The following is a 27,628-nucleotide window of genomic DNA, read 5'->3' as shown; positions in this document are numbered from 1 at the left end:
ACTCCGGTATTCAATATGCATCACCTATTTTTTTCGCTTTGTTCAGACCGAGCTCTATAATCTGAATGCTTCCTTAAATTATTCTAGGTATGTAGTAAGTGGTCAGGTGGTCAATCTCCAGAGCTCTGGAAACATAAGCTTGAGCTGGGCCAGCTGTTGAGTATGTGGAATTTTGTCTTTCACACAGGGAAGTAGTGGGCAAAACCCGGAAGCACATTGAAGCCCTAATGAAAATACAACCAGTAAAATTCTCTTTCTAAATATTCATTAGGCCAGCTGCTGTTATTAATGTCCTTATCATTTGGAAACATTGCAGAGTTCTGATGAGAGAGACAGTCTGTGGAATTCTAGTCTAACTTTAAATGAACTTCAGAGGCGAGCAATCATGAGTTTTGATGTTTCCTCTTCCCATTCAGAGCCATGCCCACTTATATCTTCACATCTCCATGGTGAAATTTTTTAATAGTTTCTTCCTGAAATATTACATCAGCAAGAAGGGTTAGCAGTAGCTACAGAAATGAAAACATAATCTCAGAGTGACTGATCAATGAAATCAGACCATTTCATAAAAGCCGTGCACTCATACTTCTGTCCTGTAAATTGCTCTAGGTGCCAAAGGGAATTGGAAGCTTGGCCTATCTTTTTGAGCCAATACTGTAATATTAACAACTGGCAACAGACAAGTTTCTGCAGCTTCTCAGCAGGAAGCAACTGAAGGGTGATTTTAGGGACTTCTTTTTAAGCTCCAGGCTTTTTTGTGCAAGCAAAACCTTGGCACTCAGGAAGGCAAGAGTTCCATCCCCTGCACAAAGACACACAGTGATCTCTTCACTGAACTATCACAGAACTTACTCTTGCTACCTAGCCTCACAAAACTGTGTATTTTCTAAGACTGTTATCTGCTTGACCCTCCTTCAGCCAGTCTGTCCCCCACAAGTGATGAATATGCAGTAGATATTTACTAAGTAGATGTAAAAGTAAAATAGAGACTCAAAAGAGAAAACAGTAAAGCTTCCATGTTCCTCTCCCTGCTTCTACAAGTGCTGAAAGGGTTAATTTCTTTGACTGCAATGATAAAAACCTAAGATACAACAGACATAAATAGTAAATTGGCAAGTAGCATCATGTAAGTAGCATCATGTACAATATGTTCTTCTTACAATAACAATCGAATTTACAAACAAATTAGCTGTGGAGTCTGAAGGACATTCTGTAGTTTTCACACTGGGCCTTCATCTCCCGCTGATAGATGACTTTGACTGTAAATTGAAAAGTGGAAGTGATTCAACATTCTGTGTTTTCACAAGTGCCATTTCCAAAATTGAGGCTTCAGAAAGGAGATGCCAGAAAGTGTCAACGGAAACTCAGAGCAATTATGCCTGTTATTAAGATGAGGTAGTGGCAATTACACGGCAGACTCATAGAGAATATGTACGTGCCGATTGTTCTTAGGGAGCCTGTATGAACAAACTTTTACAGCACCCATCAGACTTTGGGTCTCCAGTGGTAGTGTGAATTTTCAGGCTCTCCAATAGTATGCTTTTGGACAGGGATTGCGGACCCAAGAGCTATCTTAGAAGAGATGTGTGTTTTTTCTCTTAATGAGCTTAACTGAAACCCCTATATTAAAAGAAGGGCTTCTTTCACTGCTTCTTTCCTCCAGAATAATCATCCCCCAAGATTTTTGGTCTCTGGACTCCTTTGTGGTACTAAAAACTGTTGATATCTTCAAATATATCCTCCCTGAGCCTTAATTGTTTTGTAGATATATCAGTTGGAACTGGGCTCCACGAGTCTGAATTTTGATTGGTTGAAGTTTTGTGCAATCACCTTTGTCTGTTGCAATAATTTTTTCATGAGAGGAGATAACTATACTTATCTGGAGAATAGAAAAAATATTTAGAATGTAGTTAGGTATTATGCTGGTTTAGTAAAGTAGCAGTTGTAGATTTTTATCCAAGATCCATAACTCATAAGTCCTTGATAGTTGACTAGGTTCCAGTACCAGGAATGATTTCCCTCTTTTTCAATGGGTTTTGAGCCAATTAGAGAGCAGTTGGTTACTACCAAGGTATGCATACCACTATTGCACCACTAGGGTTATTGTGTCATACCAGCTATTGTGATTCATTGATATCATAGCTGAGTAGGACTGTTAGTTGCTTCATGCTTTAGAAGATTACAAACTATTTTGCTGTGCTAATTACAGTTCAGTGACTACAGGCAACAACTAAGCAATCTTACATTTCAAAAGGCTAGAAGACAGGATTTCGAAAGTTTTTACAATAGAAAAAGAAAAGTTCTGGATGAGATAAATATATTTAATTTGATGTAAACATTATAGAATATATACATATATCAAAACTTTGCATGGTACTTTACTAACATGAATAATTTTTAGGGCTTTTTTATGTACCAGTTAAAAAGAAACAATTCTAAAACACTGACCTAATTGTATTTCCCACATTTACCAAAATATTAATTTAGTTTAATTTATATATTTATATATATTGTGGGATAATGCTCTTGTACACTGCAAAGATTTGTCACTCATATTGGTTTAATAAAACGCTGATTGGCCAGTAGCCAGGCAGGATGTATACACAGGACAACAAGACTAAGAGAATTCTGGGAAGAAGAAAGGCAGAGGAAGCAAGATGAGAATGCCTTACTGAGAAAAGTTACCAAGCCACATGACTAAACATAGATAAGAATTATGGGTTAATTTAAGTTGTAAGAGCTAGCTAATAATACACCTGAGAGTTGAGGCAAAACAGTTTATAGTTAATATAAGCCTTTCTGTGTTTCTTTGGGACTGAATGGCTGCAGGACCAGGCAAGACAGAAATTTGTCTACAAATTTACCTTAAATTTTGTAAAAACAGGGGATTTATCTAAAAAGGAAACATTAGAACTTTTTTAGGACAGTGTATCTCTAATGGTATAATCAGTAGCCCCAGTCAAAATGAAAAGCTAACAACTAGAGTATCATATTCATTTTGATGATATTCCATTGAGAATAACAGAAACCCTCAAAACAACAGAAGTGCAAGCAAGATAGTGGGCAGAATAGATATTATTGAGGATTGAGGTGGGAGCCCCACAGATCCACCCAGTATCTAAGCTCCTACATTACTACTGCCTGAGCACATAACTTTTATTTCTTAGCAATGTCATGGTCCAAGAAGTCGGGCAAAACCTTCAGCATCCATGTATCTCAAAGATAGCTAAGACCAAACAAAGCTGCTTCCAAGTCAATTAGCTCTCCATTGAGATATCTTTATAGCATACACTTGTTAGTCTAGATGATTCCATACTTCCACTTACACACTGTCTGAAAATAATGTTTTGTTCTAAATAGCAATGTGTATTACATAATAATGGAGGTTGGCCATTAAGGAGGACAAATTGAATGAATTATGGGGTAGGTGTGGAACTGGAAGTTTCTTACACAGGAATATCAATAGGCACACGTTTGAGATTTCATATTGATCTATCTGAGCATCTTCAAATTTATAAGGGGGAGAAATTCCACCTCGAAAAATTTTGGTTTGTCCATATTGCAAAGAAAGATGGCACTTAAAAGAATAATGTCTCTAAATGGCCTTGCTTATAAAGGTGTAAATTATTTGAAGATGAAATGTCAAGACTACTACTTGGGGATGATTGTTCCATTTGTGCAGGGTATAGGGGGTATTTTTGTTTTCCTTTGTTTTCTTTCACTCACTTCAATATTAACTTAGGAACACTGAGGTATATACAGTTTAGCCTATGTGCTCTGTAGTAGACTAATTCTAAAGATTAGTCTAATTGTAAGTCGTGATTAGATAGACTGACATTACCTATTCATTTTCAATGAATACTGAACTTAAATTTCCAGTTTTCTTATGCGTTCTCATTGGACAACCCAGACCATAGGGATACTTTTGAGCAAGGGTTAAGAGATTCCTCAAAGTGTCCAGCCATTATGGCAAGCTACAGAATGTGGATCTGAGATAATGCAAAATAGTTTACTTATCGAAAAGGTCACAGAATCTTGGTATGTTTCACCTTCTAATAATTCTATTCTTATAATTATAAAGCAAGATCAGTAAGAAAAGCCACTCTTATAGGTGTCATCATGATTTCCAAGTGAAAAAGAAAAAAAAAACTTTCTCCAGGCAACATTTCCCTTCTATAAATTTGAAGATGCTTAGACAGTGTCGGTGTCAAGAAATGAGACTGCCACTTGAAAACTGACAAAAAATGATTCTAACAATCTGGGGTTGTTGACTTTTAGAAGCATGGGGACATCTAACATAGTGCTGGCAGAACACCTGGTACAGAGCATGCAGCCCCATCACTGCATTGTCCCCAGGGCTGGCATACCTCAAAGGAGATAATCATACACTTCCTGAAAAGTCCTACTGAAGAAACCTTAGAGCTCAAGGTCAAGCAGTCACTTGTTAAATGAGCCACGGAGCTCTGAGTAGACTAAAAGAGGGAGATCAGAAGTTGTGTCTAGGATGGAAGGCAGGACCTTCTACAAAATGGCTAGTTTTCTCTAACCTTATGGAACTTTGGGGAAAGAACTTGCTAGCAATTGGTGGTGATTATAGAACACTGTAATAATCATGGTTTATCTTTGAGGCATTTCCACCATAGTTAACTTCTTAAAGTGACTGGAGTGGAAAAGGAATAACTGATTGCTCTATGTCAATGGAAATCCCTTATACTTACAGACAAATAGAACAAATGATGTCAACAAAAGGCTATAATCTTCATGAGGGGAGGAATCCACTCTCTTCTTTAGAACTGGTTTCTTAATATGTAGCATAGTGTGAAAGATAGAACTAATAGGCTTTTAATTGACAGAGAAAGGAAATTAATTTAACATGTTCTGTCCTTGATACTGGGCCAAAAGTACTGTTATAAATACCAAGGTGGCCCAAGTAATAAACCAAACTATTAGCCAGGGAATTAGCTGAATATTATCCCAAAATAAGTCAAAGATTTCTTGGAAGTTTTATTGTATTGAGAACTCCCTGAGGAATAGAGCAAACGAGTGAGTGCCTGGTGATATAGAATCACTGGAAGTCTTTAAAGAATATGCCCATGTTCTTAAACTTAAGAGTTCACAGGATGTCCAGGGAGGAGAGCATTGCAATAGTTGGAGAGAGACAAGAAGATTCACAGGCAGGGGTGGGTTTCCCTAACCACTGCACAGCTTGTCCTCAGATCCAGATTAGCTATTCTTTTCCTCTTCCTATGTATTGGGTGCTCTGGTGAAGTACAATGTTTGTGTTTTCATTGAATTCTTACAAATTTTGGAAGGTATTATTTGACTCAGTTCCTATGGGAGAAGACTGAGATGCTTAGTTGATTCGCTGAAGACACAGTAGCAAATTCTATCATTTCAAATTTTGATCCAAAATGTTTCAACAGCAGAGACTGAGCTGCTAATCACTTCACTCCACTACATCTTAGCATATCCTCTATGGAGAAAGTACATAACTGTTGTGAATTCTCACAAATTCTTCTGCATCTGAAAGAGAAGCAGTATTTCAGGCTCCGAGTGCCAGGAAGATAGAGTCTCCTTATGATTAGATGGGAGAACGAATAAATGAATGCATGGAATGATAAGTGGGTCATCTCTGGATTGATTATCCTGTAGCTAGTCTTTTCCCCAAACTGTCCCCCGAACTTCACCCTAAGTAATGTTTCCGAAGTATTAAACTGACCTTGTCAGCTATCGACTTTAAAGATCCTCATTCTCTCTTTGCCATCTACAGCTTAAGGCTAAAAGTCTTAGAATACATGTCCTTCTAAAGCTTAGTCCAATAGTTCTCAACAAAGGATGGTTTTGTTCTTTAGGGAACATACATTTTTGTTGTTATTAATGGAAGTAAAGATGCTGCTGACATATATGGTACAAAGATGCTAAACATTTTCTGCAAATGCATGGTGCTGACCCCAGCTTGAAAATTTCTCTCATTAGAAACCTGGGCCTCTCCCTTCACAAACATTTAGAATGTCATTTACCAATAATAGCTACCCTGTATTATAGCTGAGAGACCCCAGTCCATAGTCCCCACACTCCCATATGATTTCATGCTTCTTTATTTTTACTCATCTTCCCTATGCTGAGATCATTCTTGATCCTTAGTACCTTTGTTCCTTCTTGCAAGTTAATTCTAATTTTCACTTCTAAAAATCTTGCTGGAACTCCCACTTCTGTGGACCCATATCATTCTCAGCATGCATTTAGAATGACAACCTGTGCTATACTGAATGATATATTTCTATATCTGCCTTCCATCTCTTAACTATGAACTAAGGGAGGACAGAAACATGGTAAATTGGGAATAGAAATGATTGTTCTCAGATAATTATATTCTAAAGTATATAAAGTGATAATCCATACTAAGTACCTGATACCTATGAAGGAGTCAATAAATAATATTTCTATTAATGACCCAGGCTAGTGCTTCTCTGGCTTTGTGAATGCTATAGACCAATTCAAAGAAATGGGCAGAACTGCACATTCATACTTAAGAAATGGGTCAATTTAAAGAAAAATATTAGGTCTACTCTAGAATAGTTGGCACAGAGCTGAATCAAAATCCATGAAAATCTTATATAGAAAACTGAAGCTTAAGAATGTGTTGAAAGGAAACCACATGAGATCATTTTGATACCACCTAGTACCCTCTACCATGTGCCAGGCACCAGGATAAGCACCACATATTATTTACTCTATATAAGTAAAAAAATAAATAGTTCATGTATATGCACATTCAAACACACAGATATATGATCATTAACCTATTTTCCTTGATAGAGATGAAAAAATCGGAGCTGCATAAAAGATACCCTAGTTTTCCTACTATTATACAGAACCCTGGGTGGGAACCCTGAGTCAGACTGTTAGAGGGAAGCCAAGTATTTAACTAATGCTCTATGTCTTCTTCATTGCAGTTAGTCTTGCAACTGAAGGCATTTTGAACTTTGTATGCTCAAAGGGCTCATGTCTAGAATTTGCTTTTACACACAGGTTTTTCTCTGTAGGATCCTGCTGTCTTCTACACTGATAGTGAGGTCAAAATTAGCTAGAACTTTAAGTCAGTCACAGGACTGGTTGACCTGAGAGTCAACTCCCTTCAAGGCAAGTTTTCAATTAGCAGAGGAAGACAGCACTGTCAAGTGCTGACATCCCAACCCAGAGCTCCTTTCTGCTCACGGTTATTTCTCAGGGAAGGTTGTTGAGGGATGGGTACATTCCACCAGCTAGAGGCTATGCCAGTGACCTTTAATGCTAGTTTAGCTTAAACACATTTTGACATTTTGAAAAAAATTAGTATATTTTTACAAGGTGGAGCAAGCACCACAAATTAGACCTAATGGTTTGCCTGTAGGCTGGATCAGCAGAGTCGACAGAGCCTTCGCTGCTGCTCTTGGGGGCTCTTCTGAGTCCCATTCTAAAAGAAAATGTTTTTCTAATATCACACGCAAACCCCCCCCCACACACACACACACACACTTTAAAAAAAATCACAGTTGTATAAATGGCAGCAGCTTCTGGAAGTTAACCTTAGATCCATCTCAGTAGCACAGAGTTGTGGGTTCTCTCCACAATTAATAGATGCTTGTTCCACCAGCCAGAATCAGCTCAAAAACATGACTACATTTGTTGGGCTGGGTGGGGTGGAGAGGCTCTGTTTCTACTGTGTGGGTGTACAGCACTAGTTCCTTGAAAAATTACCTGGAAATGTACACATTTAACATAAGAATGGCATAAGAGGAACTGACAACCTAAAAGCAGTGAAAAGGTCCGTCCTCTAAAACGATGGCCCCTCGACTACTAAGTAGGCACACATCTTTCATCTGAGCAGATCTCACAGACAAGCTGCCCCACCGAATCAAATGGGAATTAAAGGGATTCTATGTAGCTGGCATACAAAGTGTCTCAAAAGCACAAAGGCCACTTTCGTCACAGAAAACTGCCAGAGGGTAGCTCATTTGATGGGAAAGAAAACAAACAGACACGATGTCTGGTGTATTTTTGAGGCAATATTAAATCTAATAAACATGACACCAATAGTATCGGCTTAAATCGGGTTGCGAGAGTTGGAGGATTTCAGAGCTTGTTTTCTCACCGCCAGCTTTTATCTCAGAGGCAGCCTTGATAGCTGAGAACCGAGTCTAAAATATGTTCCTTCCCTAGCTTCTGCCAGGTGTGTGCCATTCCTGGGCCTCTGCCCTGGCTCTGGCTCCCTGAGTGGGGATAATTAGAACGTCATTTCAGCCAGCTTTGTTTTTTCTGGGTCACCGACTTCAGACTCGATCAAAATAGGAGTGTTGCACTGAAATCAATTCATTTCCTCTTCCTCAGCCAGCCCTGACTTATTTCCTAGGGGACCGTGTTCCGTAGGACTAGAGCACACAGACAGCTTCTGGACACGTTTGATAGTGTATATAGAGGTCCAAGGTGGGGGCACGGGGTGAAGGGAGAGCCAGCCCTCCACAGTAGCAGCAGCCACAACGGCAGTGGCAGCAGGCACTCACTCTGTCTCTCCGTGGCAGCACACTGACACGCAAAGGCCTCAGATAGACATGCTGAGGAACACTTCACCACAAACTGTTCTGGGAGCTGTGGCTGCTGGTGGTTAATGTTTATCCAATGGCCTCAGTCCGAAAGGCTTTGTAGAACATGCATAATACAAGCTGAGCTTTATACCCCATTAACGCACAAATTCCTAGCTGCCCAGAGGCATATGGTTACTGACCAGAGAAGGGCAGCATTTGTAGGGGTGGAAGTAGAGGGCACAGAAAGCTGTGGGGACACAGTGAGGTTGCTGTGCATTTGGGGGATACTCAGACATGGGGGCAAAGGGCCTCGTGTGGTATAACAAGGAGAAGCCAAAGGCAAGCTTTGCTTTCCTCACAGCACCACCCTTAGAGGGCACACGTAAAAAAAAATAAATTCTTATCTCAGACATCAGATCGGGCCTTTTCCCACTTTATTAATCATTATTCATAAGGTCTCTTTCAGCTGAGGAAGTAGTGGGCGTCAAAATGCACTGAAAGTCCATATCTGCTTTCCAAACGTTCCGATTCCGTGAGAAAAATAAAGACTTCCATCGGCTTCCCTGCAAAGCTGAAAAGCTTAGTTACGTTACTTTCACTATTTTAGTCCTGAATAAGATTTCTTTTTCTGCCTTTGTCTAGCCAGAAAGGAGAGAACTGGATAGTAATGAGTGCTGATGTGGGGAGTGCTACATGGAGCAGAGTTCTCCGTGAAGTGCCTAGGGATAAGCAGTCACCATCGGGAAATGTCAGGGCAGGCACTGAGCCAACTCATGTCCCGAAAAGAACTACAGTGAAATCATGTTTACTTAGCTTATCCTCAGCATCTAGCACAGCCCTTGGACAGGGCACACTAGACACACGCGTGCACATGGGTGCACACACACACACACACACACACACACACACACACATACACACACACACACAGTTTTACTCTTCTCAAACATCTCAAGTCTCTGTACTCTCAATACCCTACATTGCCTTCCTAGTATATATAGCATAATTCCTTACCTAGCCTAATGCAGAAGCCACCAAACTGGCTGGTCTCACCTCTGCCTCCCACATTGTCTCTAGAGCAGGCAGGAAGATCCACCTGAAACCCAAGTATGACTATGCCATCCGCCTACTTAAAGCTCTTCAATGACTACCCCAGTCACACAAACAAAACTGATATGTGCTTCCTGGTATATTTGTTGAGCAGAGATGCTACAACAAAATAGCAAAGTTCAGGTGTCTTCAATAACAAAATTTATTTTCTCAAATCTTTGGCCACTGGAAACCAAAGACACAGACGTTGACTTCTCCTAAGACCTCTCTTGTTCACATTCAGATGGCCATCCTCTTGCTATATCCACATAGAGACAACCCCTAAGTGTGTGCAGTCTCCATTTTCATAATCACACTTACAGTTTGGAGAGGTCTCCACTCTTACTATCTTAACTATCCTAATTTATTCTTTAGATACCCTAGCTCCAAACACAGTCACATTGAAGGTTAGTGCCATGAGACCTAACTTTGAAAAGGACAGGATTTACTCTGCAACATCTCGTCACTCTCTACCTCCTGGTTGGCATCATTTTCTTAGTTTCAGGCACTGAAACTATATTAACCTTACTGAAATATTTCTTATACCCGAGATGAGTCATGCCGTCTCTGATGTTTGGGCTTTCACCCTTGCTACTTGCTCTGCCCAAATGGTCCTTCACCTACGCTGCTCTTCTCTACTGGTCACTTCGCCCTTAGTTTATACACTGTCATATCTATTAATATCCCGCCTCTATATCTATGTGAAGTCCTCTCATGCCCGTTCTATTGCTTCCTTCTCACAACATGGAGAGTAATCACTAATAGTGCTTTCAAGGGCCCTACCAGACCAAACAGTTCCTTAAGGGCATAGGTTTATGTCTCGGAAAACTATATTTTAATCCCTAAAGCTTAGCACAAGGCTTAGTACAGAGAATGTTCTCATCAACCATTCGGGGAAATCAGAAACCAACCTGTTTCTTCGCCAAGTTTGAGGACCCAAGAACTAAACAAGACCCAGCTAAGTGAGAAGTATGTTCCCACCTAGGACTCCAGATCAATAGCTAGCAGACTATACCTGCATAATATACAAGATGGATATTAGGTCTATGCTAATGGCAGACCCTGAACAAAAGGCTGTTGATTGGGTAAAAAGCTGGTTTCCCCAGGGCTTCATTGTCCCAAAATCTTTATGACTTTGTTTTTCTAAGCATATACAAGACAATAAAAGAATTGTGTATGTGTGCGCGCGTGTGTTGATCCAGAGGTCCTACAGCAATAACCTTCAAAATCATCTAGAGATTTGTAAAAACAGAGACGATTGGGTCCCTGTTCTCAGGGATTATGATGCAATGTGCCTAGGATAGAGCCTCAAAGTTTGCACTTGTAATCAGTTCTCAGTTCCAGAGACCACACTCTGAATTCCACTCATCTAGAAGATACTTCGGGATTATGGAAAACAATTCATATTGTGTTGAAAATAGCACAAATGATAAATATATCATCCCTCATTATCAGACAGCATCAATGTTGCTGAAATCAGTAATAGTACAGAAACTATTAGCTATTTATTACTCGTATGGTAAAATTGTCTCTGGAACGATGTGGTAACTTAGTGGCGTGTGCTCTGTTTGTTCTTTTTGTAGGTGCGATTAGAGTGGCCAACCGACCTCACAGTCAATCCCATGGACAACTCATTGTATGTCCTGGATAACAACATCGTGCTGCAGATTTCTGAGAACAGGCGTGTGCGGATCATCGCAGGGCGTCCCATTCACTGCCAGGTGCCCGGCATCGATCATTTCTTGGTCAGCAAAGTAGCAATTCACTCTACTCTGGAGTCAGCCAGGGCCATCAGCGTCTCCCACAGCGGGTTGCTCTTCATCGCTGAAACAGATGAGAGGAAAGTGAACCGCATTCAGCAAGTGACCACCAATGGGGAGATCTCCATCATAGCCGGCGCCCCCACTGACTGCGACTGCAAAATTGATCCCAACTGTGACTGTTTTTCAGGTATGACCTTTTTAGCAATTCACCAGCTCCCCCTCTCTGTTTTCAAAAGCAAAAAACCAGCATCAGAAAAGCCTAAAGGAAAACAAAAAGGAATTCGTATAAACAATTACGTGGGCTCGTGGAGAAAGCAATGTATTGGGAGTTAGCGCTGACAGCTGACTGAGTGACCCAGAAAAGCCATAAAACCTTTTCACAATTCATCTGCCTTACTTGTTACATAGAGATAAGTATATTTCTCCATCATGTCACCTTGCTGTTCTTGGGGAAAACAGACATAATAACTTTCCAGAGTCTCAAAAAAGTTAACATCATACAAATTTAAGATCGTGCCGTTATTTGTGCTTTAGAGAAAGGAAAGTAGGTTGAAAAACATATTTACTGATTTTATTAAGCCACTTGCCCAAAGTGACTGCCTTCCGGATCAAAAGCATGCTCTATTGGACGGTTGAAAGGACCCCAAGCAGACTGCTGTGAGCATGTACGGGCAAAATTCAATTCCCCAATTGCAAATCCTGATGGCATCAGTCTCCTGTGTTACTTGATGGCAAAAGCTCTGAAATTCCATAAACAATGGTGCCCTTTTAGCTGAGATGGGAGAGGAAAAGACGAGCCTTTTCCACAAACATGGAATAGTTATTTCAGATAGCAAACAGAACTCTAAATGTCAACAGTTCTGTTCATGTCTGAGGAGTGGAAGTCCCTCCCCGCTACATGCAAACCTATTAAGCTACTCACCCGGGACTGAATAGCCCTCCTAAGTTTTGTGTTTCCTTGAGAAGAATCCAGAATCAGTAAGTTGTTCAATATGACTTTGTGCAATATTTCCTGTATTTTCCTGGACAATGAGATTTATAGATATTTTAGTAACTTATATATTTTATTCAAGGTGTATCTACTATTTATGTCAGTTGCCAGCTTTGGTATTTGGAATTATTGTTATACTTACAGGCTTAGCATATTTTGACAGTGGAACAAAGGAAATTAATAGAGGAAATGACTTCTAAGCATAGTAGGACCAGAAGATTCTAAAACAAATCCTGCAAATAGCAACAGGAAAGAAATTTACAAACTGGCAGGCAAATTTGGTGTGGCTATCGTTATTTGCTGTGCTTGTACCTTGCAATACAATAGGTACTGAACAGCAGGATTTAGGAATTCACAGAATTGGTGTAACTGAGATAATTATATCTTACTGTTCATCTTTAGTGTTACTGACTCAGGAATTACAATCTTTTAAGTAAATGGGTTTCAAAATAATCAGGGGGCATGCGAAGAATGATGGTTCTCTGATTTTTTTTTCTTAAAATGATTTTTGATGTGTGTTGCTTTAAATCTCAGGTATGCTCACTCAAATTCTTTGGGTACCAATTATTAAAATTGGGTCTTTTTCCCCCATAGGTGATGGTGGATACGCCAAAGACGCAAAGATGAAAGCCCCTTCCTCCTTGGCAGTGTCACCTGATGGTACCCTCTATGTAGCAGACCTTGGCAATGTTCGAATTCGTACCATCAGCAGGAACCAAGCCCACCTGAATGATATGAATGTTTATGAGATTGCCTCGCCTGCTGACCAAGAACTCTACCAGTTCACTGTCAATGGAACCCACCTACATACCATGAACTTGATAACAAGGGACTATGTATATAACTTCACCTACAATGCTGACGGTGATCTGGGTGCCATCACTAGCAGCAATGGCAATTCAGTGCATATTCGCCGGGATGCAGGTGGCATGCCTCTGTGGCTTGTGGTGCCTGGCGGGCAAGTCTACTGGCTGACCATAAGCAGCAACGGAGTGCTGAAAAGAGTGTCAGCTCAAGGCTACAATTTGGCCTTGATGACCTACCCAGGAAACACAGGACTTCTAGCAACCAAAAGTAATGAAAATGGATGGACCACTGTTTATGAGTAAGTTTCTAATTTCCAACCCCACTTCTGTTAGGTTGTTATTTGAGAGAGAATTACGGTAAGAACATAGTTTCGTAATTGATGGCTGTTGCGTACTATTTTCTCCTAACAATCACGGATAAAAAAATAAAAAGTAAGTAGTCAAGAAGAAAATTTTACCCAGCTCCTAGGGTGGGACCCATTTTGCCTAAGCAGTTTGTAGAGCATAATGTTTAAAGTATAGTGTGGCGCTGCAGGAGACAGGAAAGAGGTATAAGTTCATACACACACACACAATCCACAGCATCCCTGGGAAGACAAGCTACAATTGTATTTAAATGACAAAACTAAAGGATGCTGCTAAAGCAGTAAAGAGGTGGTGTGATTTAACAAGTATTTACTGATCTCTGTGGGGTTTAATGGATGAATAAACAACAAGTCTGTGCCCAGCCCAACTCAGTATTCGTTGCTGTGAGAGATAACGGTGAAGCTGGAATGGAAGAAGCGGACCTTGAAAGGCAAATGTAAAATTCCACGGAGCACATGCTGACTAGCAGCTCTGAGACCCTGACTGCTTCTGCGAAATGTGGAGCCACGTGCTTCAGTGCAACCCCAGGCTTCCTTGGTGCCCCTGCACAAGTGGAACCTAGCATGCAGTGGCAGGTACAGACTAGCTAATTCCGTTATAACTTCATTTCACTGGGAACTAACACAAAGTATGTCTGACAGCAGGCTACTAGGAATTACCATGGCGTGGAAATAAAGACCATTGCCCTTACCTGGTTTCTGAGTCAATTGGCTCAGCAAGCCAGACTGGCAGCCCTCGGGAAGCACTTTCCCCACAAAGGAAGCTGCCCAGTTTCTAACAGTATACTGAGTGAGAATAATCCCTAGAGTCAGAACTCAGAACCTGGGGTGACAGTCAACTTGAAGGCTTTAAACCATGAAGAAGTGGAGATACTAAGTTTGATGAGTTTCACATATGACTATTCTTATGCGGCTGTAGAAAAATATGAAGAGAATACGTCCAGGCCCACAAAAGCCTCCTGAGGAAAAGAACAAAGCAACTGTCCTTCAAATTTTGGAGCACTTCCCAAAGAAATGTCATTTATACAAAAGACCTGAACAGCTACTCCAGTTTCACTTGGAGAAATGTGCTCAGTAGTTTCTATTGCAGGACTTTTGGTTTTTTTGTTTAAGTTTTCTTATATCTTAATAAAAGCAACAAAAGCTGCTATTCTCTAAGGATCTACTTACTGCTAGATGTTATGTTAGGTAATTATTATACATGATTTTATTTGGCTTTCTTTGTAACAATGTAGAATAGGTTCTTCTAGCACTCCTATTTTATAGATAAATAACTAAGCCACAAATATAGTTAACTGGTCCTGATTCACCCAGCTATCCAGAACTCAAATGCCAATAATCTAAGTCAAGAAGTCTTAATTTAAAATAGTCTTCCTTTAGGAAAATTAATTTCTAATGAGACACTTTTAATGTCTTTTAAAACAAGTCTCACTCCAGGTCACAATGCAGTTAAAATTAGGCAAAAAAAAAAAATCTTGAAACCTGCCTGCTGAATTCAGTCCTCCCAAAATAAATAGTTGACGAGTTAACTAGTTTTTAAAGCAACCAGGTAATCCATTTCCTTTTCATCTGTTTGATTAACATTTGTTGAGTATTTGCTGTGGACTACAAAATGTTTCAGGCATGCCTAACCTTTAACACACTGAGGCAGAATGGTGTCATCTACTAAGTTCACATAAGAACTATGGCATCAACTTAGAAAAAAAATTCATAATGTTTTAAGTAAGTTCATGGTTTTGTATTGACCTTCACTCACAACTATCCTGAGGTGCATGCAGCTGGATGTGCCTGCTAGGTGTGGCCATATAACCAATAACAGAAAGATAAGTTCCATATATTCATAGAGCTTACATTGTACTGGAGGACAATAAGTTGTATAGAATTTCAAATAACAATGCTATAAGTTATATATGTATACATATATATGTAAATATGGTATATGACATATTAATAATCTTGAGCTAGTAAGATGACTCAGCAGGTAACAGTGCTTGCCTCCAAGTATCATAACCTAACCTTGATCCTAGGGACCCACATGGTGGAAGGAGAGAACTGACTCCCATAAGTTGCATAAGTTGTTCTGTGACTTCCCCCTTTGTCCCATAGCACATTAAGATAGCTAAGAGAGAGAGAGAAAGATAATGGATTAGGTAGATAGATGATAGATAGATAGATAGATAGATAGATAGATAGATAGATAGATAGAATTTATGAAAAACTGTATACATTTTGAAAATAAGCATGATCAATACCTAATGACAAAGTAGTGTAGTATTTGTGGGAAAACTGGGTCAAAAACAATTTCAAAGTTTTTGGCCTAAGCAACAGAATATAGGGATTTCCATTCTTAGAAAGAAACATTATGCAAGAAGTATTGTAAGGTAAGAAACTAGAAATTCGATTTCTGACAATCAGTTAAACATTTAAATGGATGAGTCTGAAATTCAAAAGGAGCTAGAGATCTACATTTGGAGTCAACCAATGTTTAAAATGTATTTAAATCCATGAAACAGATGAGATCTCCAGAAAAGTGAGTAAAGACTAAGAAAAGAAAGCAACAGAATGATTCTGAAGACCTTCATAGTTTAGCTTAAGAAAGAATGGCAAAAGAGACTGGGAAAGGGAGGGCCATTGAACTAGGAAAGCAGCATGTCCAGGAAGTCAATTGTCTTAGTCCAACCCATTTGTACTCTTAACCAAACTGCCTTAGATCAGGTTATTCATAAACAATAGGAATCCACTGTGAGTGTGTGTGCATATGTGTGTGCAAATGTGCTCACACAGTGGCATGCATGCCAGAGGACAACTGTAGAGCTGATACTCTCCTTCCACCTTTACAGGGATCCTAGGGATCAAACTCAGGCCAGCAGGCCTGTGCAGCAAGTGCTTCTACTCACTAAAACACATTGCCAGGAGGTATAAAGTCTAAAATCCAGGTGCCAGCAGAATCAATGTGTAGCATGGTACCTCTTACTGTGTGTCTTCACATGGCAGAAGTAGGAAAGAAAAGAGATAGACTCTTCCAATAACTCTTTTGTAAAATCACAAATATCATTATGGAGACAGAACCCTCATGACCTAATCATCTCCTAAAGACCTCTTGAAGTTAGAGAGATAGCTCATTGGTTAAAATCACTGGCTGCCCATTCAGAGAATCTGAGCTCAATTCCCAACACTGCACGGCAACTCACAACCATCCTTAACTTCAGTTCCAAGGTATCTAGACATATCAGGCATGTAAGTAGTACACATACATGTAGGATAAAAACACATGTGCACATAAAATTTTAAAACATTACCTACAATAAATGTTAAAAATAAAAGCCAAATTAAAATACTTCAATTTACAAGATTGGGAGAAGCACTCATGCTCCATCACTATGTAAATCAGGTGACTCAAAAAGGACAAAGGTGACAGTTCAATGGTAGATGACCTGCTTCACATACACATGACCCTGGGGGAAATGTCTGGCATCCCCAGAAAAAAATGAAAGTGATCAGATATTAATAAGTAAATTGGTCCTGAGAATTGATCGTTCTATTTTGAATTGTGAAGATCACTATTTACCTGAAAGGGGGAAGACTCTGAAGCACAGTGAAGGACTCAAGCCTTAATAGAAGAGATTGAAGAAAGACTGGATAGATGCATGAATGTTCATGACACCACGGTTGGTAATAACCAATAAATGTCCATCAAGTGACGTGCATAATGCAATCTACAGACATCATGACGCAATACTCAAAGGAGAAATGAAGTTTTGATAAATGCTAAAACATGGATCAACCTTACAGCATTAAGCGAAAGATACCAAACACAAGAGGGAAAGTATCACATGGTTACATTTACAGAAAATTCCCAAAGGAGGCAGATCTATATAGATGTAACACAGATTAGCAGTCATCCAGAGCTGATGTGAATATGAATATAGGGCTTGTTTGGAGAACGGTAGGAATGTGCTAGAAGAGGTGGCAATGGTTATATAACATGGCCAGTGTACTGGAAATATTAGAAGCTTGTACCCTTTAAAATGCTAAATTTTGTGGTCTGTGAATTCTCTCTAGATAACAATAAAAAGGAAATAGGAGAAAGACTGGATCCAGTGGATAAAAAATTACTTTGAGGACCTTTGCTATAAGGAGTAGAGAAATTAGAACACATGGTGGGGGTGAGGGATGAAGCCAAAAGAAGGAATTTTTGTTGTCGTTCATTTTTGCTTGATTTGGGTTTGGGTTTGGGTTGGAAGCATGGTCTCACTATGTAGCCTTGGCTAACCTGAAACTCAATGTAGACTAGGCTAGCCTCAAACTTACAGAAGATTTTAGTGAAATATATTTACTTGCTAATATAAAATGTGAAGCACTGAGATGAAAAAATTACGATGCCCATTAGAGAGGAGAGTGCTACTGAAAGATCAGTTTGTGTGCCAGATTTCTGCTCTTGGCACCTGGAAGCAGGGGCAATATGATAAGCAGTATCCCCCAAACCTGCAAACCTGTCACCGAGATTCAGCCCACAATCAGTATAGGGAAAGCTACTAACATCATTGTAGCATAACCAGTATCGAGACTCTAAGGAGTAGGAAACACAAGCATCCACGGGGGAGTAATCTTCAAATGTTAAGGCCACAGAGAAAAATTAGAAGTCATTTTATGAATGAGGGAACAGAGTCCCAGAGCAAGGACGTAACCTGCCCATTCAGATCTAGAGTTAGACTTATTCTCTCTGTTCTACCACTACCGCACTGTGTTCCGTAAAATTGTGGACATTTGAGATCACAAGAATGACAATGCAGAATATGGAGATCTAGAGGAGGAATGAATATGAGAACACCATTAGATAACGAAGAAGGCTGTATTTCCCCACATTCTTAACTCCAGCAATATATACTGAAATGATCACAAACAAATTAGATGTGTTGAGAGAATATACCTCTTCTTTTGAAGCTATCTGTTCTCAGGCTGAACAGCAGTCCCTAACAAACCACAGCCCCTATCCTATCTTGCCTGGCCGTGTAAGAATACATGGCCTTCTGTCTTTGATAATGGGCTTAAATCGCCTACCTTCTGCATGTGTCTTGTTTCACTTATATTCTCCTTACTTTAGCTCAGGCCTGATATCCGCACAAAATGTTCTTGTCCTCCTGAAGTTGGGGAACACACAATTGAACCTACTGTCTCAATTAGGGTCAGAACAGTGCTAAGCATAGAAGAAACTGAAAGGCTTTTCTAAAACTCAAATGTTTTTCTAAAGTGAGAGAGTGGCTTCTTTAGCTAAAGGGAACAAATTGTCTTCCAAGTTAAAAACAGAAATTCTGTTGTGGGATAAGAAGCAAAGTTTGGCAGGATGGATATTTGATGTGTAGAGAGACCCATGAGAGTAATCTGTTCAGCTTTCGATTATCTGCAGCTATTGAGAGGAAAAATGACACGAATGACCCCGAGCAGTGGGTAATGCGAACGGGACTGAAAAGAGCCTCTTGTGCAGTAGTACTGCAGGGGCTTTTATTCTACAATGGGATATTGTTTAAATAGTTCATTGGTTTTCATAATTCTGTTTGATTTGGACCAAGATCAAAATTACACACCCCAAGTATTAGTACTTGAAGCCTCACTGCCCATAAGCATCCTGAGTGTCAGGGGGCAGGAGTGAGAAGCTGACCACGGAGAAATAGCTAACAAGGAGGTGACTGTCAACACGAGAGTACTGGAACAATGAGAAATGCATTCTGCCCTGACAAGCTAATGGGCCCCTAATTATAATGACCCTGCCAGTGGATATCCAAGGGAAAGGCTTTGTACTTCACATAACGAGCTCACCCTCAGTACTGAAATCGTAACCAGGATGCTTTTGCTTATTGTTCTGGTATTTTCCTGGCCAAAAAAATCTGCTGCTCCATTAAATGGGAACGGTGCCAGGCTAAGGCCAGAGCATCCGTTGTGTCTGCTGTCAGGTTAGGCCAAGTTAACAGCTCCTCAGTCCCTTTGCCCTTTGTAGGAAGTCCTTTCACTTGTGAGGACCTCTGTATTTCCATGCATTATTGATCTTTCAGTCCTCTGCATTCTATCTTTCTAGACTCTTGTTAGTGTGTTTCTACACACACAAAAAGTCACTTACTGACAAGGGAGAAAAGCTTTCTTGTTTCTCGATAGAGTATTTCTTTAAATGCTGAGTTTTCTCAAGGGTGACTAATGAGGGATCTCCCTTCCTCCAAGATTAGATTAGAATGGGGCCAGGTATATAAACCATGTCTCCATGCAGAAAGTTTTACGTGACAGTCACTCCTTCAAACATTTGAAATGGAGCTGGAGAGATGGCTCCTCCACTGACAATTAAGGCTTATAGTCAAACATATGAAAAAGTCTAGTGTCTTATAGAACCATAGGACAGAAAAGAAACTAAGGTGTTCTAGGTGCAGCCCTTGCCTTCAAGTAGATAAACGACTACAACTTAGAAAAAAAAGAAAATAGGAGGTGAGGATGTAGTTCAATTGGTAGATTGCTTATTTAAGGCATATAAGACCACGGGTTCTGTCTATAGCCCCCATCAAACCATCATCTCAGTTACCTAAAAGGTTCTAATCCATCCTTGAATACACGAGACTCTCTCTCAAAAACAAAAGTAAAATCACCACACATGTAAACAAGAATATGATAATATGGGTTATCCCTTCAGGTACAAAAGATAGACTCAACATCTTTGTTCAAATACCTCTCTTTGTACCAAGATTAGCTATGGTTCAACAATCAAACAAGCAGAATTATGGTGATGCTGTAGAGAAGCCAAATAAAGACTGGGAGCACACAGAGACAAGAAAAAGTTTTCAGAGGCTGACAAGGAGTTTAGCCGCATTTTCACAGGACATCTATGTAAACTGTGTTAGTCTTCCTATTCTAGTTTGCTTTCTGTTGCTGAGCTAAAACACCAAATAAAAGAAACCTCGGGAGGGAAGGGTTTGTTTTATCTGCAAAGTTATAGTCCGGCATTGAGAGATATCAGGAGAGGAACTCAAAGCAAGAACCCAGAGACAGGAACTAAAGCAGATACCATGCTGCTTACTGGCCTGTTCCCCATGCCTTACTCAGCCTGCTTTCTTACAGTACCTAAGCCCACCTACCCAGGGATGGTACCATTCATAATGAGCTGAACTCTCCCACATCAAGCATCAATCAAGAAAATGTACCACAGGCTTGCCCACAGGTCAATCTGATGGAAGAATTTTCCCAATTGAGGTTCCTCTTCCCAGATAACTCGAGCTTGTGTCAAGCTGACAAAAATAACCATCACACCTCCCAACACTACTGTAGATGATCCTGTCTTCTCTCTAAACCCACTGATGCTCATATCCAGCCCTCCTTTCCAGTTTCACTGGCAAAATCCAATTACCACTCGTCTGGTAAAGCAGATGTCGTGAGAATCCTCATACTCTCGGCCAGACTGAGAATGCAGAGATGACTGAGAGGCCAGAAGATGCGAGCTTATAGTCGAGTGAGGGAAACAAGTCCCAGGGACAGTGGTCAGGATACATTTGATGAAAACAGAAGCCCACCGTCTTCCCTGACAGGAACTGAGACAAGAGCCTCCTTATAGTTCCTACTGGTCCCAGTCTCCCCATCCACGACTCATTGTCATCATAACATTGATCAGACCACCCTATCCCACCCCAAAAAATATCTTTCCATGTCTCTATGTTTCTCAGTAACTTCATATTACCCCAGAGCCTGGCATACCTCCCCACACACTGCTCAGGCCCAAGCTCGATTCTCCAGCCTTCTCTCCCACTTCCTTCCTAAAGAAATCTTGTGCTCCAATGGCATTTTCCCAATGTACATCTCACATACGTCTGTGCTGGTCTCCACAGTCCTGACCTATTTGAAATGGCTTCTTTCCCTCCCCAGGCTCTGTACACCTTCCAGGACTAAAGCGCCGCCACACCCTGATCTGACCTTCCTCCCACCCTTAAACTCAGATCAGGAGGAACTGACCACTACATTTGTTGAGCTTCTATGGTTCTGTTTTTACATATGCACTGGCGGGATCCTGGGACCAGAATGATTTTTGTGCATGTTTTACCTGCCCTAGTAGAGACTGAGGGTTTTGCTCAATGTGATTTCCCCAGGACCTAGCACATGACTCTATTAGCTGAATGAAAGTCAAATGGGAGCAGAAGAGCATTGGGGACTTGGAAGGGCATCATAAAAAGCAAAGTACTATTGCTGATGAGAAAGATGGGGCCCACTATTTCTAAAGAATGCTTATTAGATTGGTCAGTTCTGACCTGAGGTAGTAAAAAGGTCTGACTCATTTGTCCTTCCTTTTAAAAATATAAATAATGAATCACACATTTATTAATCTGAGTATTTCATTGTAAGCAAAGGTAGGGAAGCTTCTAGCTTCTATTCAGTGCAGTTTAGATCTGGTTTAAATGCTCCTCAGGGGAAAGATCACACTATCTTTTATGAGAAAAGATTAGACCAAATATATTTTTAATAATGTATAAATATAACTTCCCTCAACTAAAGTATATTCCCCTCAAGGATAATGAATTCGAGGGCCTGAAGAGATGGCTCAGTGGTTAAGAGCACTGACTGATCTTCTAGAGGATCCAGGTTCAATTTCTAGCAAATATATACTCAAAACTGCCTGTTACTCTAGTTCCAGGGAATCTGATACCATCTTCTGGCCTCCACGGGCACAACTGGTACACAGACATACATACTGAGGAAACACCCATGCACATAAAATTTAAATTTAAAAAAAAGCATTACTTCCCTTTACATGCTACACCAGAGCACACACATGTGCACCTGAGCACACACACATACAAGTGCTAGTACCTACAGCCTATCACAGTGCTCAACTAAAGGGTTAAGTGTTCAATACTAGTATATGCCCTCACTGTGAGAACACTGAAAAATCAGTCTAGGAGTGAATCATTTGATGTCAACTCTCCTCTCACCAAACCCACTTCTAATGACCAGGAAGGCAATACTCATTGCCTAATGGCACAATTCCCTTGGCAGAAGTCTTGTGCCTGATTTAAATGAGCTCTCTATACTGCCTGGAGAAAGGAGGGTCTTGTTCTCATGTTGTGGCCTAGGGGAATCAGTTGAAGCATATTGGCTTGTACTCTCTGCACCAAAGGATGCAAGCTCCAAAGGGGGAAAAAAACACAACATGAGAGATTTTGATTAAACTTGTTTCTTTGACATTCAGCCTGGACAGATGCATTCCCTGGTGATGGGAGTTGGGGGGGGGGGGCTGGGGGGGGACTCAAGCAAGCCCTGGGAAATCAAAGACTCTCTTTCTTTCTTGTCCACTTTGAGCAATCTTTCCAAACTTGAGGGAATTACCCACTGATGTTTACATCTGCCTGTAGCTCTTCCTTTGGTAATGACCCCGCAGAAGAGACGTGGGCCTCTTATGTTTTGATCCAGAGCCATATAAATGATTGAGCGCATGAGAGACACCACTCTACAAACGCTACCAAATGTAACTGCTCTGACTGGGAGGAGCAGAATGTGGCTGTGGAAGCGTGCTGGGGGCTGGTGTCCTTTGTTTGTGATGGAGCTACATACAAATGCACACTTTGAAATAAGAATTCCAGTCCAGCCACAGAAAGGAAATGAGGCACAATTGCTTTCTGGCTACTCAGAGACTAGACAAGCCTGTGGAAAATGTTACTTTATTCCCTAAAACATTGTCTTCCTTGTGCAAAAAGGACCAAACAGCCGCCTCCAAACTAAATCTGTCTGGGTAATTGTAGTCTTATCCAGAACTAGCTCCTCTTTCCCCCATATACTTCTGTAGCTCTGGAAGCAGTGACAGGAACAGAGTATGGAGGACTGTGCTTATGATGTTGAGAAGAAACATTAAAATGCATCTTGGTCAAAATGCATGTGATTTCGTTTTAAAAGTATTAAGTAGATTGGTTAGCAAACCAAATTTATCTCCAAGTCTTTGCTGTGGTTTCCCAGAACTTTGGACTCTGGCATCTCTGTGCACAGATGGCTCTCAGTTGCATCCGAACTTGTCTTTCTCTCACAAATGGACACAGAGCTCAGATGGAGAGCTCTTGCTGCAGGTCCAGCTCCAAGCAGAGCACATAAAATATAACAAAGGTCTGTGTGACTGTGGAGGGAAACGTAGTTGCCCACAAAGTGAGAAGAAAAGTGACAACTTGTACCTACAACATCTCAGGACGGATTTCCTGCAAAAGTAAAGAACAATGGCACTGACCAAGATCTGAGGCAAGCCCCTAGAATCCAGGAATGGGAAAACAATGAGGCAGTTGCCCATGCTAACTGGAGACCAGAAAGGAACTGCTGTATAGCTCAAACTGCTGGACCAGCACACTCTCTACTGAGGACAGTTTGCAACAGCTGGCTCTGTCTGCGAGTTAGAAACTTCTCTTATGGGGAGTAGCAGGTTGATTCCTTTTGATGATAAAAGCTAGACATTGTTTTCTTCCTCTGGAAGGACCACCTGGCAGACAGAGGTTGGGACTGCACCTACTCTTATCCTTATACCTAACCCTACCCCTATCCGCAACCCTACCTAGCATAGCCTTTCTATACTGCTTTCTGCCCCAAAGCCTGCTGCTTCCATGTGCAGAGCTCAGAGCAGGCTGTGAGTAAACAGGCTAGGCAAAGGAAAGATTTGGCCATTAACCCTGGGCACAAATAGCAGCTCTGTTTGGCCTTGACAATGAGTCCTTTGCTGATAGTAACAGCACACCAAGCTTGCTTGTTTTAGTGAAGTCCATTTTAAAGGAGGGGGGGGCGACCCAATTAAGCAACATAACAGAGTGTCTGTGATGTCAAAGGACCAGTTTGATTGATTCTCTGCATACACGCAACTGTTTGCACTGATAATCTATGTGTGCACATAGACTTAACATGTGCATCGGAAATGGAAGGTGACAGGGCATTCTGTATGCCTCAAGTGCAGCTCTATCCTCTGAAACACGGCCAAGCCAAAAGTTGGTCTAGATTTTCAAATTTCAGCAGCTACCGAAGTCCCTTACAATCTTGTAGATTCACCCTGAACTACTACGCCCATTTCGCAGAATTGTTAGAGGAGAGTGAGGAAGAGCCAGACTCACCACCGTAGCCTTGCCGCATCCTGTTCACTCGAGGTAAAATAAAATATAATTGCTTAACATTTTAAAAGCAAATAAAAGTGCTTAAATATTTTGCAATTTGCAACTTGAAAAGAAAGCAGTAATGGGTTTCCATGTGCGTGTCTTTACTTTGAATGAACTGTTTAGTTTTTGTGGTTCCATTGGCAATAAAAGACCAGCTCCGCATCAAAAGCCTTCAAGGAGGCAGTTTTCATTTGGAGGACAGTGAGATTGCCAATAATTTTTATTTTTTTTTAAAAAGTAAACGCACTAGACTATATTTCCAGATATGAGTTATTGCCTATTATCCCAGGTAATTATTATTTTGTGTGTGTGTCTTCTTCATATAGGCAAATTACAAAATATTTATTCACTATACTCCAGAAAGAATTGAAGTGATTCGAAGATCAGGAGCCTCCAGAATATTTTAATGAACATGTTTCCATTATCCTCTGTGCTTGTTCATTTTGTTGGAAGAATGATTCATTCATTTCAAAATTGGCAACTTAAACAGCAGCAAATTCTAATTTCCCCTTCACAATGCGGAGTCAGTTTGTTGGGCTTCTTGGGTTTTGAGGGCCCTTTTGTGGCTCCCTTTCCTTTGACAATAGCACCCTCTGCCGGCTTCTATAATTCATCACCAGTAATGGAATCGACCCAAATTGCAGAGGCCTCCCTGCAACATTGCACCCAGCAGGACTTGATTCATAAATCAGTTTTCCATCCTGGTGATTCATTACTAGATATATTTTTTCCTGTAAAACAGCCCAGCTCAAGGAAGTCATCAGGAATTCAGAAACTTCAAAAACTATCTTCTTTTGATTAATCATCTCTTTGACCTTTTTCTTCTTATTGAGCAAGGTTAATGATATTTGTTGTCACTAAAAGTTAAACTGTATTAGCTTCCAATTGATTTTTAGTTTGCAAGGACCAGTCATCATTGCCAAGAGGCTTCAGAGTTGATATCTGTTATGTTCCTCAGGTATGACCCCGAGGGACATCTGACCAATGCAACGTTTCCTACTGGAGAGGTCAGCAGCTTCCACAGTGACCTGGAAAAGCTGACAAAAGTGGAGTTAGACACTTCCAACCGCGAAAATGTCCTCATGTCAACCAATCTGACAGCAACTAGTACTATATATATTTTGAAACAAGGTAAGTGGTTTTCCCAATTTCACCTGCTTTACTGTCTCCAACCAAATCTGGGCTCTCTCTTATTAGGGAACTGATTTCCCTCTCTGATTGAGAAGATGGGTTCTTCCTCCCATTTTCCAGTGGAAACAGACAAATTCGGACTTTTTACAAGTTCACGTCTCTACTTTGGGCCACAATCTCTGTGGGAGTAATGAGGTTACATCCTGCCAAGTCTGATCTCCCGTCAAGTCATTTCCCCACAGCCAGGCATTTGTAAAGTTCTTTTAGGGTTTCCTAGGTTGGAGGACAATAATAGTCTCTGCCCCATCTGAGCTCAGCATTCTAGATTAGATCTGACATGGATGAGTAAAAGGTCAAATTAGGCAGTGCGAGGAAGAAAACAAGTGGTATTAAAAGCACACTCTACACAGAGAGGAACATATAAAGAATTGAAGAAAAAATATTATTTTGAAAGAATGTGTTAGGGGCTAGAGGGGAAAGAGACAAAGAAAGAGCTTTCACGGCCTTGTAATTAGAACTCACTCCGTTGCTAGGCTGGGGGGGGCACTTCACTCCAAAAGAAACAACACCAACTTCTCTTTTGTGAGCTAAAGGTGGCTATGATGCCATCCCCGTGTGGCAAGATGCTAAGCTGCATTTCCTGTTCTTCTCATTCTAGCTCCCAGCATACCAAACTAAGAGAGCAAATCCAACCAGTCAGAGAGGGAGTCTGGGAGGGAATGCTTTTCAAAGGAAGCAGACAACAAAACAGAAGCGACCAGCCTACAGAGTTGAGACAGCAGTCTTTCATTCTGCTCACAAGATATACCCCAGCCGTGAGACTAGCAAGACCCAAATTGGGAGAGAATGGATTCAACTGTCCGAGTAGCGGTCTAGCCCAGAGTGCAGTTAGGCCCCCAGTGCCCCATCTGCTCAGCCCTTCCCAAGTGTATCTTCTGAAGCTAAACTTCTCTTCCCGCTGCTTCCCTCCTCCTCCTTCAACTTTGACCCCTCCTCCCGCCCCCCTCCCCTCTCCCTCATTTGCTCCCCTGTCTACAGAAAATACTCAGAGTACCTATCGGGTGAGTCCAGATGGTTCTCTTCGTGTCTCCTTTGCCAGTGGGATGGAGATCAGCCTCAGCTCAGAGCCCCACATTCTGGCAGGGGCTGTCAACCCCACACTGGGCAAATGCAACATTTCCTTACCTGGAGAGCACAATGCAAACCTCATTGAGTGGAGGCAGAGAAAGGAGCAAAACAAAGGCAACGTTTCAGCTTTTGAGAGAAGACTGAGGGTAAGGCCAAGGGCAAGTTCGTGGGTTCCCTCAGAAAGTGAAGAGCCTCCCGAAACTGAAGTCTCACTTCCTCAAAGCTTTTCTGGGTGACTGGCTACCTTTTATGATATACTAATTCAAGAGAGAGTGCTAATGGCTGATAATGGTCCAGTATCCTTAAATGTGCATCCTAATAGCAGATTTCTTTGTCATTAGCCAGCTAAAGTGCTCTAATAGTAGCAATTTCAGGCACCAAAAAAGTCTGGCTGGAGAAATATGGTAAGTCAAGAAGCCCTTCGGTACCCATCGCAGCCTGCCCTGGAGATGCTCATTAGAATCCTCAAGTTAAGCCAGATTTCCAATTTTTGGGTAGAGAGAGAGAAGGATGTGAGACATAAGGCACCATTTAGACATAGGCAAGATGGGAAGGCAAAGTCCACGAATTATTTCGCTGTCATAAATACATCATTAGAGCCATAGGAGCAAAGAACTGGAAGTGCGACTGAGCTGGAGGACTCAATC

At 40.9% G+C, this 27,628-nt stretch overlaps 1 protein-coding gene across 3 annotated transcripts in view; it reads left to right on the top strand.

The window, feature by feature from the left end:
* The window catches only part of Tenm1 (teneurin transmembrane protein 1), a 570,621-nt gene that overhangs the window by 519,274 nt on the left and 23,719 nt on the right, over window positions 1-27,628 (top strand). For all 3 annotated transcript variants that reach the window (XM_050118835.1, XM_050118834.1, XM_050118833.1), the window contains 4 exons: window positions 11,237-11,603; window positions 13,002-13,512; window positions 25,681-25,853; window positions 26,892-27,127. In XM_050118835.1, coding sequence (XP_049974792.1) covers window positions 11,237-11,603; window positions 13,002-13,512; window positions 25,681-25,853; window positions 26,892-27,127 — 1,287 coding nt within the window. The remainder of the gene's footprint in view (window positions 1-11,236; window positions 11,604-13,001; window positions 13,513-25,680; window positions 25,854-26,891; window positions 27,128-27,628) is intronic.

This window comes from Alexandromys fortis, unplaced genomic scaffold (genome assembly GCF_014885135.2).
Source record: "Alexandromys fortis isolate MF-2015 unplaced genomic scaffold, M_Fortis_MF-2015_v1.1 scaffold_114, whole genome shotgun sequence".
NCBI lineage: Eukaryota > Metazoa > Chordata > Mammalia > Rodentia > Cricetidae > Alexandromys > Alexandromys fortis.
Note: the sequence above shows the minus strand (reverse complement) of the source record. Positions and strands in the feature narration are given on the sequence as shown.